General features: G+C 37.6%; 1 protein-coding gene across 2 annotated transcripts; it reads left to right on the top strand.

Annotated features, from left to right (window-relative positions):
* Positions 1 to 3,161: 3,161 nt before the first annotated feature.
* LOC129731165 (facilitated trehalose transporter Tret1-2 homolog) lies at positions 3,162 to 17,058 on the top strand. Of its 2 annotated transcripts, none has more exons than XM_055690970.1 (5): positions 3,162 to 3,646; positions 14,002 to 14,297; positions 14,613 to 14,804; positions 14,965 to 15,113; positions 15,803 to 17,058. In XM_055690970.1, the coding sequence occupies exons 2-5, from the start codon at positions 14,015 to 14,017 to the stop codon at positions 16,736 to 16,738; spliced, it is 1,560 nt and encodes a 519-aa protein (XP_055546945.1). In that variant the 5' UTR covers positions 3,162 to 3,646; positions 14,002 to 14,014; the 3' UTR covers positions 16,739 to 17,058. The 2 variants fall into 2 exon arrangements, with proteins under 2 accessions (XP_055546945.1, XP_055546946.1); XM_055690971.1 differs by lacking the exon at positions 3,162 to 3,646 and adding an exon at positions 10,402 to 10,891.
* Positions 17,059 to 17,533: the final 475 nt, after the last annotated feature.

The following is a 17,533-nucleotide window of genomic DNA, read 5'->3' as shown; positions in this document are numbered from 1 at the left end:
GGCGGATTTTTTAGACTAAGTCATCTACTAGATAAACACTTGAACGTTTCTGGTTCCAAACCCACCGTATTTCGAAAATTTGCGAAAAAGTTTTTGAATTAGCGCCGTATCACGTAAAAAAAACGCGGTAATTAAAAAATCCGCGTCAATTAAAAAATCCGCGTAGAAAACAACCTTGAAAAATTACGCGTATAAAAAACCGCGTAAAAACCTGACTGCACGTATTTCTGTACGTTTTTCCAGAAGCGGAGAAGGGGGGGGGGGTATTTGAATGCTACGTTTTTTTCAGGGGGGGTTTAGGTTTTGTGACCAAATGCTACGAGGGGGGAGGGGTGGCTTAAAAATCATGAAAAAAATGCTACGTCATTTAAGTATGTTCCCTTATCTCCTTGCTTTTCCTTCTTATTTTTCCAACACAACCTCCATCAAAAAGTTTCACACTAATTCTGTTATTTTTCTTCTTTCTTTTATTAATCTTTTTAGAGACATATAAATCATCGCTTCTTTCTGAGAGACATGATCCACTGAACATCGATATAAGTTTTGATTTCTAAGAGATAAGGAACCATCACAACTCAACGAATAGTATTAAGAATTGATTTTTACTCTTACAGAGAATTATAATGTTATTGTTAGCCGTAGGTTTAAATGACATGTATTTTTAAATTGTATTTATAAAAGAGAAAAGATGAAAGGGTTTTTATGCCTGTTTGAGGAGGAGCAGTCGGGATACAGACTCTACTCAAGCTGGCTTTTCCCTACTTCAAGAGATATTCGGCCCCGTTATGCTTTGCGGTTCGGCCTAAATAAATATTAGAGTTTAAAAAAAAAAGCTAGATTAATTAGTTGAGAGAATTCGTTATCGATATTGTTTTCGGCAAATTTTGCATGTTGTAGGATAAATAAGTACAACGATACACCGTGCCCCAGTGCTGAGTCAAGACAATTTCTAGTTCGAAAAGTTCCTTGATCTGATCGGGAATCGAACCCGATATCACAACCGTGTGGGAGAACTAGCCGACCGACATCGCTAACCACAGAACCACGGTGACCATAACTGTCGTACGTATTTCAACTGATTAGGCTTTGAGTAAAATCGTCAAGCTTCAGTAGTGTGTAAGAGCAAAAATTAAGCATTGCCGCACGGTGTTTGCGACTAAATCACAAACTATGTTAAACATTTAAATATAAGCTTCAAATAATGTTATAATTCATGCTAGATTTAACCCCTGACGCAATGTTTATTGTAGTGGAAGAAAAAAGCAGCTAGCAGGTTTGAAAAGCATAGGACTTTGTGGTATCTGTACAGGGGTAGCGTAGTTATTGTCTGAAAGATCTTGAGTAGGTTGTCCTAATAATATAATAATAATTGTTGTAACATATAATGTCGTGCAATCGATGCCAGTAACACGAGACACGGTTAGTGCATAGACCATGCAAGCATCTTTGCCTTACCTATAGATGATTGAAACCGTACATAGGATGCGAGAGAAATTCAAATTTGCACGCTTAAGGTTAGACGTAGTTCCACGTTGAAAATTTAGTTTCATAGTTTTCATATTTTCATAATTTTTATGTTACAGATATCAGAGGAAAATCGGAACAATTCATTGAATTATCTAAGGGGCCATCCACATACCACGGGGACAGATTTTTAATGATTTCGACCACCCGTGGACAACTACCAATATCAATTCTAAAAATTTTGTATGGACCGTGGACATTACACAGACCCCCCTCCCCCCAAAGCTGTCCACGTGGTATGTGGATGGCCCCTAAGTAATTTAATTATTGGTTAGCATTTTGTGTTCGAGGATCTATTAAATGCATATTGGAATTTCAAAATTTCTATAATATTCTGAGGCTACGATAATTTTACTTCCAGACAGAAAAAAGATATTAACACACCAGTGCGATCCTTTCTCTTTAAAAAATATTTTTTACTCTTCAATTCTACTTCAGTATTTACAATAAGTATTTTGAAATAATAATAATATGAACCACCACAAATATTGCTTTGTGAGGTAAAAAATCAGGAACATTAAAAGATAATGTGGAATAAATTGATGCTGAATCCTCAATGTATTATCAAATGCTTGATAAATTTTTCGGTCAATTTTATACGATTAGTATTCTTCCAACCAATAGGGGAAGTTGTAGCATAAGTGACTCATAAGTCATACGCTATACACAAAGGCTGATAAGAACTGAATTTTATCAACGGAAGTTGCGAAAGCTTAGAATAAATTTTGAGTAATAATGAAACCTTTAGAAAATTGTTACGACGTTCATAGCTTGAAATTTTGTAACAAGTCAGCACTATTTCTCCTACGTTAGCAGCAAATTTCTTTGGCGGGTAGCTGTTCCAGCAACCTTTCAATATTTGAGCCTGGTTACCAGGTCAGAAACCTGTTTGGCATGAAACATGTTGCTCGTCTATCATATGCTATCTCCTAGCTTGGAGGCACATACTTGGCACAGAATTTGCGAACGTCGATGAATACACATAAAAATGGAATAGCCAATAAATGACCTCGATAGAGCTTGAAAGACTGTTACTTTGTTGGGTCAAAGTACATAAGGTATTATGACAGGGTGTTTGAGAAAGAAGTGTTGTAATCACAACATTAGGATATTTTAAAATCGCTACAAGCCTTAATATGATTCAACTAATCGACAACTTCTTATACCATTTTGTTGACGTCAAGCGTTGCTAGAAACGTGGTCACCCCGAACCATCTGCAGACGTGTTCGATGTTTGCAGTAATCATCCGATGATGAAAAATTTGATTACTATAAATCATAACGTCACAGATGTATGACAAGTCCAGCGAGGTGTTAATAAACATACTAAAACATGTGCCGATGCTAGCAGCAAAAAGTGTTTCCCGCTCATCCGTTTCGTGAATGTTCGCAGTTCGTTACTCGCGAGATGTCAGTTATTAATGCGCGTTAGACGGAGCCGACAAACGCAAAGTCGCTCACTCTCACTCGCGAAACAGCTCTTACATATGAATGTTGGCTGACCGCAGTGACGTCGAGGGTAGTGGCGGCGCCAGCAGCAGCAGCGACGAGGTGCCGGTGTAAATTGGTGCTCGTGCTTCCTATCCATGTGGTCTGTGTAACCCAAAACGATTTCCAACGATTCTATAACTTTATTCGCGAGACAGTCGTAGGACTCAGTATTCGATAAGCCGCGCTAGCGAGTCGGACACAGCAAGGACTTCTCGCTTCTGATTAGCCATAGTTAGTGGACACCGTGAAGAGTGCATATAAGAACATTAACCTGGTGAGCAGTTTGTGATTAAAACGATTCAATCCAATTGAGACGTGAAGTTCTGGTTTAGTGGTTTAAAAGTGAAAGCTGGTGGCTGTACCACGTTCAGTAAATACGAGATCAGTATTCGCTATTTTCAGTCTAAGCAGTTAACGCGACCATGAAGGAGACCTCGATCGTGTCTAATTGATATTTCTCTCATCAGCTTGGAAGTCGTTTTTTTGCAGTTAATAAAGCGAAAGTAAAATCTTGTGTCGAGAAATTTCAAGTGATTTTTCTGAGTCTACCCTACCTAATATCGTGGTAGCTCGCGTCGGAAAAATAGAATCTAAAATTAGTTTTCAGACGTGTCCAGCCGCTCCTGTTTCGGTAAGTATCGACAAACGCATTAATAATGTTTTTAAAGAAGTTATTTTTGAGTGGATAATTAAGTGTCCCATTATTAACGTCAGAGCGATTTAACTTTCCCAAAAATTTCCCAGTGGTGTAGAAAAACCAATCAGATGTAGGTTTCATAAATATGGTTACAGCCTATTTCCACGCCAAGGATAATGTTGTTAAACAAATTACTCAAACTACATAATAACAACGTTCATACTGGTAATACGTTTGACCTACACATGCATCACGTAACAGCTGTAACCTATAGACAGGCGCAAAGCGATACTTGCTAAAACTCTTCCTCGGGTCGCTCTTAAAGAAAACTATACGACAGCCGCTAACGAATGTTTTGTTTACCAGCTGAATTCGTGCTAAAAGAGAAAATATGCCACCGTTTGTATAGTATTTAGCAGAAAAACAGGGCAATATTTCTCTGCCTGACGTTAGGAAGATGAAATGTCGACATGTCGATCAGGAATGATGCGTAAGTAAGTGCCACGAGAGCGCGTTTTAATTGCTGGGTTGATGAACTTCGCCCTTGTTGTGTACCCTTGAGTGGTGCTGGTGAATACTTTACTTTACAAGGCATGAAACTGAACTGGAATGCAGTCTTAGAACATGACCACTCACTATCGCACTTTACTGGCGATAACGAGTATTCGGCTTAAGCGATAATCGGCAAACATGTGCAGCCCCATATGTTAGTGTCACTTCCAAACTTATCACCCATCTGTATCTAATTGATTTTTACTGACTCGCACAGGAAGGTAAACGCATTGAAAGGGGCTGTAAAAATCCGGTATGGCTATCAGTTTCTCTTCGAATTGTTGACGGTACAGAGTCGCAAATTGTGCCACAAGGTTAAATGAGAATTGAGCACATTTGGGTAAACACGTACCGTTCTCAGTTTGTTTTTCTTAATTTAACCTATTGAATTATTTCTAAATGATATTATACTGTCGAATGCGGTTCTACACGCTATTTGAGACTGTAACATCATACAGTGCAGTGTTTGAAATTACTGGTATATCAATGAAAATAACTAATTAATTTGTTTGTCTGTATTTCAAAACTTTTCTGGTTTGATCAAAAACCACCAAAAATCTTATATTTCAGCAAGTTTCTAACAGTTAATTGACATGATTCGCAATGCAACGCATAGCATCCTGAATAATAATCTTAGGTATTGGTTTTTATAATTTGTTTAACTTGGAACGACCCAAAATTAGCCTTTGCCATTTAATTTACGTACTGATTTTTGTGAAACAGTTTTACTTTAAGGTTTGTAATCTCGCTCGAGGGAGTGGTAAAGAGGATGGAATTTGGATGGTCAAGTAGTTTGAAAATACATAGTTCTGTGAAAACGGACTTATAACGTGTGTTTTATATATAGAAATAGATAATAGTTTAAACGGTGCTTCAAAAAAAAAATATCGCAATTCTTTGAATATTATTAATAGTTCCCTGACAGCCATTTAACAATCTACACCATTAGCCAAAAAAACGCTGACCATTCGTTCCATCGCCAGTGGAATCATTTTTCAAAAACGGACATTCTGTCGAACGATTTATTTCGACAACCGTTGCTTCAGCTGCTTCTGAGAGCAGCTAGACCAGATGGTGGAAAAGTGAACGCATTTGGTTTTAGAGAATGATAAACTGTCTTCGGAGATGACATGTTTTAGTATTATAAGCCTGCAAATTACTTTCTTAATCACATCGTTATAAATTTATCGATACTTTGATGAATGATTTGATAATAAGTTGTAAAATATCATGTTGTTATGTTAAATTCATTTTCTTGTAACTGTTTTGTGTTCGAAATAAAGAAAAAAAAATAAAGGACATTTTTTAAGCGTGGACTTTTTTTTTAAATATTTAAAATCAAAATGCATATTGGTGGCCTTATGTTGATATGATTTCTAAAACAATACTAAATTATAAATAACGGGTGACAGCTAAAATTTCCGGTTTTTTTTCTGCTGCTAGATATACTTTAAGAAATATATAATTTATTTCTCATAAAGAAATATTCATTAATAATCAATCAACACTTGAGGAAGGACCGTAATCGGCTTTATGACGAAATTGATGCCGGAGCAATACCGGTGTGTTCATTCTTTGCCAGATCAACCTAAATGTGCCATCCAAAACCGTCCGGAAGTTTTCTGCGTTGCAACTACCTTTTCGTTACACCAACTACATTGCAACCGGTGTCATCACTGTAGGGGCATTCAACGAGCCTTCAACCGAGTTTCATCCGCTTTTATTTTTCATCTATCGCATCGAGTTTTGCGTTCCAAATTTATGTTACTTTTTTGTAGTGCTTTATATTGATAACCATTGAGACTAGTCATTTGATGTTGATGTGGCTTATAAATAAATATTAAATACTATCGTAGAAGGCCTTCAAGTCGAATGTTCGAATCCATCTTGTGATTCTACCGATCAACTGTTTGCAGTTCGTTGCTCTCCAGTTATTTTTGTATATCAAGGAAATCAAAATCCGGAAGAAATAATCGATTGGGCGATACTGAGGCAGATTCATTGGGTTCGAGTAGTTGTTTAGGAACATTTGTGTTTTTGGTGTAACCTGATAATGCTTTATCAGACCAAAACACATTCCTTCTATCGGCATGGTGTTTTTTAAGAGGAATCAAAATTTTTTCCAAACAATCATTCTGGTATACATTTTGAACAATAGCTTGAACCATAATTTAGACAAGAAGAACAAACCTCTTTTTGTCTGCTATTTTGGCCGGTCTTCTGGTATGTTCCAGGCTAATTATTATTGAGGTTTGTAGCAAACTATGCACAGTCGAAACCGAAAGTTTTTTGCTTTTAAAGTGGTTTACCGTGAGCTTTTTGCCAAGATTTTTGTGCAGTTTAATTGACACTGTATAATGCGCTTGCGCAATGCTTCTTGTTTCGACACCATTTTAAACTTAACTGAAAAGAAGAAAAATTGTAGTTGTCACCCGTTATATGATTTATAGAAAAATTTGTATCTATTTCTTCCAGTGATTATTTACAAATGAAATAAATTCGCTTTACTATTTTTCTGACCAACAGCTGCAAGGAATAATATACTCAATTGGTTTGGAAACAATTTCAAAGTTCAATAGCACACATTGAACCCCTGGTTTCTGGATATTTGTTTCAAACTGTTCTAAGCTGTAGATTTTGTAATAGGAAACTTTGACATTCACTAATCGTTAATTAGCTACACTAACATTCAGTTAGCGATTTCGCCAATTTTCGTGCTGATTAGCGAACTGTTAGAGTCGCTAAAATTGAAACGCTAATCGTTAATTCGCTAATTTTACAGAGCTGTCTCTGAGTTGCTGATGGCGTAAATAAAATGCTTCGAATGATAAACATACATCACTGCGAATGTTACTTTTGGAACGTATGTTTCATACAAACAACGTTCAAATGGGTCCTAGAATTTTACAAGGTTTTCCTATTTTTATGTATCAGCTGAAAAATGTAATTTTCTGAGGAAAACGTGATTTTGAAAAAGTAATTTACGTTGTCCTTCGGTTTTTAAATGAATAATAGAAAAATGCTCGAAATGTGTTTAATGACAGTTCGCCCATGGCCGAACTGTCATTCAACTTATTTCGAGCAGTTTTTAATTCTTTATTTACAAATCGAAGGACAACGATAAACATTTTTTTTAAATCACGTTTTGTTATGGTGTAGGGAAAACTCAGTGAGTTTGAACTAAGTTTCAGATAAAAAAATGGCCCGTTTCAATGCAAGTGTTATTTTTATTTGATCTCATTTTGCTTTCATTTTGTTTCTTTAAAACTGAGTGGATTGGTATTACTACTTATTAAATTTAAATGACTTTATTTTGGAGCAAAACTTTTGTTTTCCCTTATTGAAGAAGGTAGAACCTAATAAATAAAGGATGCACTGGGTTCAAAAATTAAAATATTAATTGATATTTGCTATTTATTAATTGTGTTGTTATAAAATGGGTTAATGTTCTCAAAATTCCGATAGCTTTAAATTATGCTCCTGATTATCCGTATTGGCTCATTTTTACCATAAATTTTAGTTTTATTTGACAATTTAAATAATCTTGTTTCAAAATAAACAGGCGCCGAAATGTGTATGTTGGATCTGCTTTTTCACATAAAATTGAATAATATATGTTTCTGATTCTTTTCACTACAGCGGAAAAGAAGGCTGCCATTTTAATTTTTTTCCTGCATAATTTGAATTCAACGATGCTTTTTAAAAAGAGCGCTCCTATTGATTGGGATTTGTCGTGATTTGGGAAAACTCAGAGAAATCTTACCCATATGGTGATTTATGCGTATGCAAATCGTGCTTAAATAGACTGCAGATTATCACTGCTTATTAATTATTCACAAATAATAACCAGTTTTGTAGTTTTTTCTTCGAAATGGATTTCAATATATTGACTAAACGAACACTTTCTTAGCATTTGAATGTTTTCATCGTGAAATAAATGGTAGCTGAAAGATATCACAAAAAAACTAATTTAGTCAACTGTGAAATAAAAAGGTTTGACCGAAAAGCAATAGAATGAAGCTAAGGCAAATAACAATTTTGCACTGTGTAGTCAATACCTTCTCATACTAAGCCGTTGTAGATAACAATAATGGTATCATTCAATTTTACATTGAAAGGTTATGCCAAATAATAAATTCACTTCTCAATTCTTTTTTCAGTATGTTGTACAAGGTTGAGCTCATTGTAAAAAATTCTACTTTAACATCGATCGCGCTATTTGCGCTTGAAATCATGTCACCTTTTATCAAATGCTAGTACAGTACTTGGTTTTCGAGTGTTTTATCCCTTAGAATGTCTATTCCGATAAAAGGTCGCGTTCGATCTGTTATCGCAAAAAAGAAAAATACAACCTCATCGTCGTCATTGAATAAATAAATAGGTTTTAAATTCGGTTATCAAATCACAGTTACAAAATTGGTATGAATACCTAAAATAATGTTGATGTTTTTTTATTTTTATTCTGTCAACTATTTAAATTTTAAGCTGCAAATCACTCATAATTAATGTGTGGCAAAATGATATAAAATAACGTTGAATAAAATTAAACTAATTAAAATTTAGTCCTCAATATGAATTTTCTGCTGTTGTATTAGAAGGTTTCTTGTTGCCATAAAAAAATTCTATCCCAAAACTACCTTGAATCAATATCGATTACTAGCCCATGTGTGATTCCAAAATGCGTATCTATCCCTAGATTATTCTATACCGGTTACCCCGCAATTCGGCTTTACATTTGATATCGGCGTTTTGTGCGAAAATGCCCCCGGCAGTGTTGAAATATAGATACACACCCGCGTACAACCGAATGTCAATGTCACGTTTGCTGTAAGCTCAATTTTATTCCGTCGGCGACATTGATGATGACGGTGACGACGACGACGACGACAACGACAACAACGGGATGATGCGCACTTGTTGGCGCCTTGTGGCCGGCCTAGAAACCGATGCATTAATCGTTTTCGCGGTGAATAATGTGCACATTCTAGAAGTATACATAATTTGTAATACCTTCATAGAATTTCCCAATGGAAGTTTCAATTTGGTTCGAAAGGGGGGCCTGGTCGTATCTACGTCTCTGTTCTATGGTAAATTTGCTGGATTGATTGATTTCATTTTTCATATCATTGATTGTAGATAGCAGAAGCGGTCTGATATAAAATGATTTACTGACAGGATTTTATTCTCTGCATTTCTCTGTCATTGTTCGCATAGCAGTAAATAATAATACATAACTATAATCGGCTTCGGTTTGGGTGATGTTTATTTGAAATGCAGTGTTGCTACTTTTTGAGCAACACGAGTCTCAATCGAGTAGTTTGTTTTCACACGTAACATAGATACCCATTGCTAGCGTGTTCGAACGGTACTAGCAGCAGACACAATTCGATGATGCGATGTTTCCATTGCGCTTTGATCGTACTGAAAGTTGCTGATTCATTCATGTTCTATATATTTGTTGTTGTGATGGATGATGTTTCTTATGTTGCATCGGGTGCATTGGACGGCCTATGGTCACGTGGTTATGGTCGACAGTCGACATTCAAGTGGTATATTTTTACATGTTATTTTACAAACGTATTAGCACTATTCATGCGATGCCAACAAAGTCAAAGTTATCTGACGTTTGTCGGGCTCTCAAAGAGTCCTCAATTATCACAGTTGATCAGAAAAATTACCAGTTATTTTAGTTCAACTTTTTAGGATGAGTCACCGGAATTGATATAGGTTTTTCGCTGTAATCGAAAAGTCTCTAATTTAAAAACCAATCAATTAGTTACTCAATCCCCATATTTGCTCTGATTTTATCGAAATATCGAGCTCCGTGTTTTTTTTTCTTTTCGTCATAGCTATTTACTGAAGCATTTATCGACCCTCAACAATCAACGGAGCGGGGAGAATAGTCGATGTACCAGCATATATCTATTGCTTTTTGTTAGGTGTTTTGGAACAATCTCTTAGGTTTATCATATCAATTTATCATGCTTTTTGGGTTAATGCCATAGAATGGTTTTTCATTCTTTTTTTCAACCCGTAATGATTGATAGCTCACGGCTGACTGACAAATATTTTCTTATCATGACAGCTTTGGTTTCGTCAGTGGTCAGTTTACCCTATCCGGTGAAGGCATGCGCGCTACGCGATTTCCGGGTGAAACCAGAGATTTCCCCTCGACGTAGTATAGTTTTTTTTTTCCTGCAGCAGTTGGTAGAGTACAGCACTTCGGGAGTCGGTGTTATTGTGATTTGTGTAAACAAAAGCGCATCGTTGAGCCAAATATGAAATCCTTCATTCAGTGCAAGACTACCGACAAGAGCAGATGATTCGTTGAAAACTCCCAACATTTCTGGCTTGACAAACGCGGTTCAAGCGGTCGTTGCGTTGGCTCAAACAGCTGTTCGACGCGAGTTGTGCTTGTGCGTGTGTGACGCTCGGCGCTTTTCTTTGTTTGTTCTTAACTCTGAACGAAAGTGCTGATACAAGTGTTATGTAGACCAAGAGCTATCAATATTTATGCAGCGTATCAATTTCTAATGTTCAATAGTGGGTAGATAGGTTTTACTATTTTTCATCAGCTATACCGTCATTGACGCAAAGTTTAGAAAGTGATAGTTTTTGAAATATTGTGTTCTAACAATACTATCAACAGAATAGCATATTCTAGATGCTGTTTTAAAGTGATTTCAGGTAATTACTAAAGCACTGAAGTTTTTAACTGTGAGATAGTAACTTTACTCAGCACGATTTTTTTGCATTGATTGCCTTGAGGACACTCTTAATAAAGTGTGTTAGAATATTACTTTTCACATTATTTGGACATCGTTTGTTAATTTTTCACTTACACTATGTGGTCTCAACTGGTTTGGAAAATGTATTACGGCTTGACAGTGACCTTCGCTGTTTTGCGGTCAACGGACGCTATTGCTCGCTCGCGGTTCGTATGGCCGCGTTTCGCTTCGTTCACGATGATGGTTGCAGACGGCAGCACTGACAGGCTTGACGAGTTATCGGAACAGATAAGATTCGTTTTTTGGTAGTGCGGATAAATATTTGTAGGCGGTGTGTAGACAGTGTAAACATTGTCTCTACACGCGTGAAGCTAGGTTAGAGGCTGACGCCTGGTGTTCCACAACGTCACTGGGGAAAAAATTGTTTACTCTGGTAGTAAATTTTTTTTCTTTGTCACTACGTCATTTATTATCTGTATTTTATGAGAACGATTTGAAAGTGGTTTTGTTTTCAATTTTATGTGTGAAGGAACCTATTTTTTGAGATTAAAAATAAACTTCAAGAAGCAAAATACTCCTTCGGCAGACAGAATATGTGTGCGAATTTTGCGGGTGCGAAGAATTTTGTTTTCACCTCGGGTTGGGAATGACAACCGTATCTGGTGATAGTACCAGGCGAAAAGTAAATGAGGTCATACAAAAATTATGGTTGTTTGTTTGTGATAAAGACGTTATTGTATTATATTTGTCCATCATTCAAGGCCCGGATTTCTTCCTGTGAAAGGGGTATCCAAAATATGACACCAATAAACAAATATAATATGTAGGAAAAATAGAGTGATTAAAAGGTTGTCTTTTCAAGGTTGTGGAGATTAAAACTGCAGCTCGGAAGACAAATTGAAAAAAAAAAATGAATAAAAAAAGATTTTGAAAAAAATGGGTTATGTTTATTTTAGGTAAATGTTTTTTTGCACTTTGTACAAAAAAGCTTATAACTTTTGGTACTCTTAGTTAAAAATTGGGTAACGGAGCAACGATTTCCACATATTTATTTATCACCATTTTTTACTTTACGACTTTATGACAGTACAAATTTGCCGGATGTACATCGAAAAGTATTATAAATTTATTAAAATTTATTTCTTTTGAGGTTACTAAAATCAATTAGTAATAATTTTCAAGTCATTCGTAATAAGCGCATGACGCTTAAAGCCAGCTGAAAGTGGTTTTTATCAAATTTAAAACTGTTTATCTTTTGAGGTTAAATATTGCATGTTGCGTTGCGCTTTGTATCAAGTATTGAATTACCTTTGTTTGTCAGCTCTTAACGTTGTGTGTTTAGATTATATTGAAAGCAAAAATATATCTCTTGAGTAACAATGAAATATGAAAGTCCAAATTTTAGGATAGGAGGATAAAGGTAAAAGGTTGAAATCAGATGCAAATGTTGTGTCATTGGTAAAGCGTCCTAAATAAATAATAATAATTATCAAAAGTTGAAATAACTTCTGTCCGAATAATTATATCTTACTTTTAAATAAGATCCTGACCGACAATTTTGTCGACCTCTCTCTGTCTCTGCACGAACTTAAAACAAACTGCTTCTATCATTAATTTGTGTACTTGACACTCTGACAAATTTATTTTTATCGTTCTGCGCCACACAGTACAAGCAGAACATATGTAGCATCTAAACTGAACCGTATCTCTTTGGTATCAATTTGTATCAATTGCTGCCGACGCGTTCCAATTACCGAGCCTGTATGTCGTTAATAATGATAATTGCCCTGCATCCACCCTCATGTCATGGGAAACATTTTGCGAGTCAATGTGATTTATACCGAATAAACTGCGGCATGCGAATTGCGGATTAAATCAGTCGGAGCGCCGCGGCACCGTTTATCCCTTTTTGTGCTTGTTAGCGCCACTTCACTGCTTCTCTAAGGAATAGTCCTAATCTAATTGTATTCTCGTCTTTTGTACAGTGTTCCTAACGAGAGTATCTGACTTTGTTTTTTTTTTTCTAGCGAGACTAACGACAATCAAGTGACACGCGATCATTTTCGGATCAAGGCTCGTAAATTGGCACAGTTCTTGTTAACGCACTGCCCGTACTAGAATAAATGAGAGTCTCCCCGGCGAAACCTAGTTGCTTCATTCAGCTGTGGGCTTAGAAATAGCGAGTGTGTGTGATCGAAATGTGAACTTTTTTTTGATATGCCTATGTTGAACTAAGCACCCGACAAGAAGGACAGTTGAGTACATATTCAACCGTTTATTTCTGCTCGATCCAGTCACTCTATGACGTACTGAGTCTGCTTCTGTTTCGTGACTTTCGTGGAAAAACCAGTCCGAGCTGGTGCCGGTTGGTGAGAGTCTGGTTCTTGCGTTGATTAGGGAGACGGTTAACGATTAATGGTTGAAGCAACGGCGGCGCGTTTTTACGATTGTAATGTTTCTTCTTGTTGACGTTGCGATGTTTTTGGTTTTAGCGCAAATGATGCAACCTGTTGTTTTTAGATAATGTGTTTCGGTTGATTTCACTCATTTCTCACATCTGATACAGAATACAATCAAAATCATGATAAGTATAAACCTGGATTGTAAAAGACACCTTCATGGTATTTAAAAGGTTCCTGACGTTCACTATCCAAATAATTTAGTTAATATTTTCGGAACAAGTCAAGTACATTCTTGTTTGCAGTCAGCTCGGTAGAATTATCAATAATTTATTGCGGTGTTACCTACAACACTGGTACTCATGATACTCTCGATCACCAGTGTTAAGTAAAGGTTAGACACATAAGTAATTTGGAGACGAGATAAAACCCCCATAGAATGTATCAGAAACGAAAATATAAAATTACGAACAATTCTCCCTGTCATCACTCGCGCTTCGACGATCGTAAACAAAGTACAGCCCCCTACAGTGTCTTTGGCAGTGGCAGAATTTATACTTAAAACGCTAACACAAATGACAAGCGCGGAGTAAATATTTGCAGCATCCACAAAACGAATTTTCGCCACAGAATAATTACCCATCTTTTTCGTATCTTTATTGATTTACAGCCCACCAGCAGTCATGGCCATTTCCAACGATGACCAAGAATCTCCCTCTCCGAAAGCACAGTCACAGGATGAGAAACCGTTGCGGTCTAGCATGGAGAGCCTTAGCTCTACCCCAGAGCAGGATCTCAACCGTTTGACGCGAAAGGCGGCCTTCATGCAGATCACGATGGCTATCGTGGCCAACATTACCATCATATCGTCCGGAATGGGTCTCGGATTTCCATCGATAGCCATGATTGAGCTCACTAACTCCACGACCTCGGTGACACTCTCGGAAAGTCAGGCCTCTTGGTTCGGTATGTATATTTCTACTTGTGAATTGCGGTATCTATATTGGCTACAGATAATCTCTTGAACAAATAAGGTATTCTCGATGAACGGCGTTCTACTCCATTCAATACGCCGGTTTATTGGGTGAATTGCACTCTGTCAATGATGTTACCTTCCGAGACAGTAATTACCGAGCACTCTAGCTTCAATGGCAGGGCAATCGAAATGCGCTGTGATTGATTGCAGTGGGCGGATTAAATCTACTGGCTGCGGACTGTGAAAAGTATGTGTGCTTCTTACTGATAACGTGTGACATTTTTCTCGTTTCTTCTCCTATTCAGCTTCAGTCACGTCTATCATGTGCCCGTTCGGTGGCCTATTGGCGGGCTTTTTGCTGGACAGAATCGGTCGTAAAAAAACACTTTACTTCATCAATGTCATATCTATCATCTCCTGGGCTATGATGGCATTGGCTAGTACAACCGACTCGGTGCTACTGTTTGTAGAGCTGATGGTTGCTCGAGTGATAATCGGTAGGTATCGAGTGGCTTGCAGCCGAAAAAAAAACAACAGCTCAAAACGCAATTGCGTATCTATAGCGTAAACAGATAATCCCTTCCGAAGGTTCCGTAATATGTAATCGCAAGGTGCACTAATCAGAGCGTATCATGTTGTTTCCGCTCCGATCCGCAGGAATTGCCATTGGCCTCTCCAGTTCGCCAGCCTCGGTTTATGCTGCGGAAATATCCCACCCCAATTTACGTGGCCGACTCACGCTGCTGACCGCACTGTGCACTGGTGTCGGTATGTTGCTGATTTACACGTTGGGATATATTTTCAAGGTAGGTTTAGTATATTTTGTAGATTTTATTGTGGTTGTGTTGGATAGTATCGCTAATTAGCAAATATCAGACATCTGTTCCCTATTATTCCATAGTTTTCATTATTTCTCGATGCTAATCGGCTGGCTTTTGGAGTACGATAAGATTTTACCAAACTAGTCGTGGAACGCTTTAGTCCAGGCTAGATAGACAAAAACGTTGAAGCTAATTGTTTTTGTTCAAAAATTGAATTACTTTATGTAAAACTTTGAAACGTTTCCACGTTATAAATTATCAAATCATCTTGTTACTCAGCTATAATAAGGAAGCTAGCACTACATTTCGTATCAAGGTTTCCAATTAGAATAACGTTAAATTGACGTCTTCGGTGGTTCAAGGATTTAAACTCTCTAAGACTGCTAGTCTCTTTGCTGAAATATAGCTTTTCAATTAATCCTAATAATTATAATTTGCAATTTTTTAAGGGCTCAACGTAAACGATAATTTTGCCCCCAAATTTTTAAACGATATAATTTCTAATTACAATACGTTCTACTGTCACGTTCTCAACCAGTGCAGAGTTCGTCTGCATTGTAATCGCTGAAGTTTTCATAACCATTAGTAAGAGATCGCTAATTTGCGTTAATCACTGATTCATTCGATGGTCACCAGACTAAAACAACATGCTTTTCTTTTGTTTTATTTTCTAGGACGATTGGCGTTTCGTGTGCATCATTTGCGGGGTTTTCACTTTTGTCTCACTGGTGTCGGTGATTCCGATTCCGGAGTCGCCCAGTTGGTTGGTTGCCAAGAACAAACTTCCCAAGGCCGAGAAATCGCTCAAAAAGGTGCGAGCCATTAAGGACAATGACAACCCGCAGATCACCCGAGAGTTGGACGATTTGGCCGACAACATCGCTCGTTTCCGTGCCAACCAGACCAGCAAATCGAAGTGGGTTATGCTGCAGCGACCGGAAGTCTACAAGCCGCTCACTATTATGTGCACCTTTTTCTTCTTCCAACAATTCACGGGTATTTTCGTTATAATCGTGTACGCCGCTCGCTTCTCGATTGAGGCTGGCGTTCACATTGATCCGTTCCTAAGTGCCGTATTTGTTGGTCTTACTCGTGTCGTTACGACAATTTTGATGAGTTTCATATCCGACTATTATGGAAGACGGCCACCAGCACTGTTCTCCGGTTTTGGAATGGCTACTTGTATGTTTGGTCTGGCAGCTTGTACCGTATATCCAGTTGCCGGAACCGATCTGTACTGGATTCCAACATTCCTACTAGTAGCGTTTATTTTCTGTGCCACACTCGGATTTTTGACGCTGCCTTTCGCTATGATTGCGGAAATGTATCCTACCAAGGTGCGTGGTTTCGTGGCTGGATTGACTATTTTCGTCGGATACACAATGTCATTCATCATAATCAAAGTATACCCATCGATGGTGCACGTTCTGGGTAGTGAAAATGTGTTTCTTTTCTTCGGAATCATCTCCGTTATCGGCATCGGTTTCGTGTATTTCTTCCTACCGGAAACCAAGGGACGAACGCTGGACGAAATCGAAACTTATTTCCGCGGTAAGCAGTCCAAGGATGGCGAGATAGAGCTTAAACAAAGCGCAGAAGCAAAAGTATGAGATTAACCGCATCATCACACTGTAACAATCGAAAAAGAACTGTGATACAAACCCAGAATAACACTTACAATGTAAGCGCGTTTTTATATCAAACGGAGAAACAGAATGCGTGTAATTTTAAGGTGTTAGGCGTTTACGAACGCGATCGATTCATTACCGCAAGCGCGGGAGTATAGAAGGTAATCGTAATATTGCCTGAGTCCATAGAAGCCAACTAGAATAAATAGACAAGTAGTTATATGCTCGCTTTATATTCTGCACAGGGCTGCCATATGAAACACTATCAGAAATAAAACGAATATCTCACTCAAAGAAGCACATTTACCGGCTTAGTCAATTGTTGAAGACCATACATTTCAAACCTGACAAATCCTGACAAATTGTAATGTATGTGATAATGTATGTGATGATGTGATAATGTGATAATGAATGTAATTGTAATGTGATAAACTCGATATTGTGGTAATACGCGAAGATGATCTTTTAAGCTGAAGCTGCTTCAGCAGAACTGCAACAAAGCATTGATATGTCCACTGAATGAATCTTTGGGCATCTGGCATCGGCGAATGGGACATATGAGCCGTTGAGGGCAAAAGTGGTTCATGTGCCATTTTTTTCACTTTTCACACGAGTTGCACAAAAAACCTCTTAGACCGAATCAACGCCTGCGATGCACTGCTGAAACGGAAGGAACTCGACCCATTTTTGAAGCGGATGGTGACTGATGATGGAAAGTGGATCACATTCGACAACCTCAAGCATTTGTTTCGCTTCGCGTGTGGTCGAAGTGCGGTG

The sequence above is a fragment of the Wyeomyia smithii genome, chromosome 3, assembly GCF_029784165.1.
Source record: "Wyeomyia smithii strain HCP4-BCI-WySm-NY-G18 chromosome 3, ASM2978416v1, whole genome shotgun sequence".
In the NCBI taxonomy this organism is placed as follows: domain Eukaryota; kingdom Metazoa; phylum Arthropoda; class Insecta; order Diptera; family Culicidae; genus Wyeomyia; species Wyeomyia smithii.
Note: the sequence above shows the minus strand (reverse complement) of the source record. Positions and strands in the feature narration are given on the sequence as shown.

Bases quoted from the DNA above. Each gene is read 5' to 3' on its own strand.
- LOC129731165 (XM_055690970.1), top strand. From the start codon at position 14,015: ATGGCCATTTCCAACGATGACCAAGAATCTCCCTCTCCGAAAGCACAG. The intron at 14,298-14,612 runs GTATGTATATTT...TCTCCTATTCAG, and splicing joins AAGTCAGGCCTCTTGGTTCG to CTTCAGTCACGTCTATCATG. The intron at 14,805-14,964 runs GTAGGTATCGAG...TCCGATCCGCAG, and splicing joins GGTTGCTCGAGTGATAATCG to GAATTGCCATTGGCCTCTCC.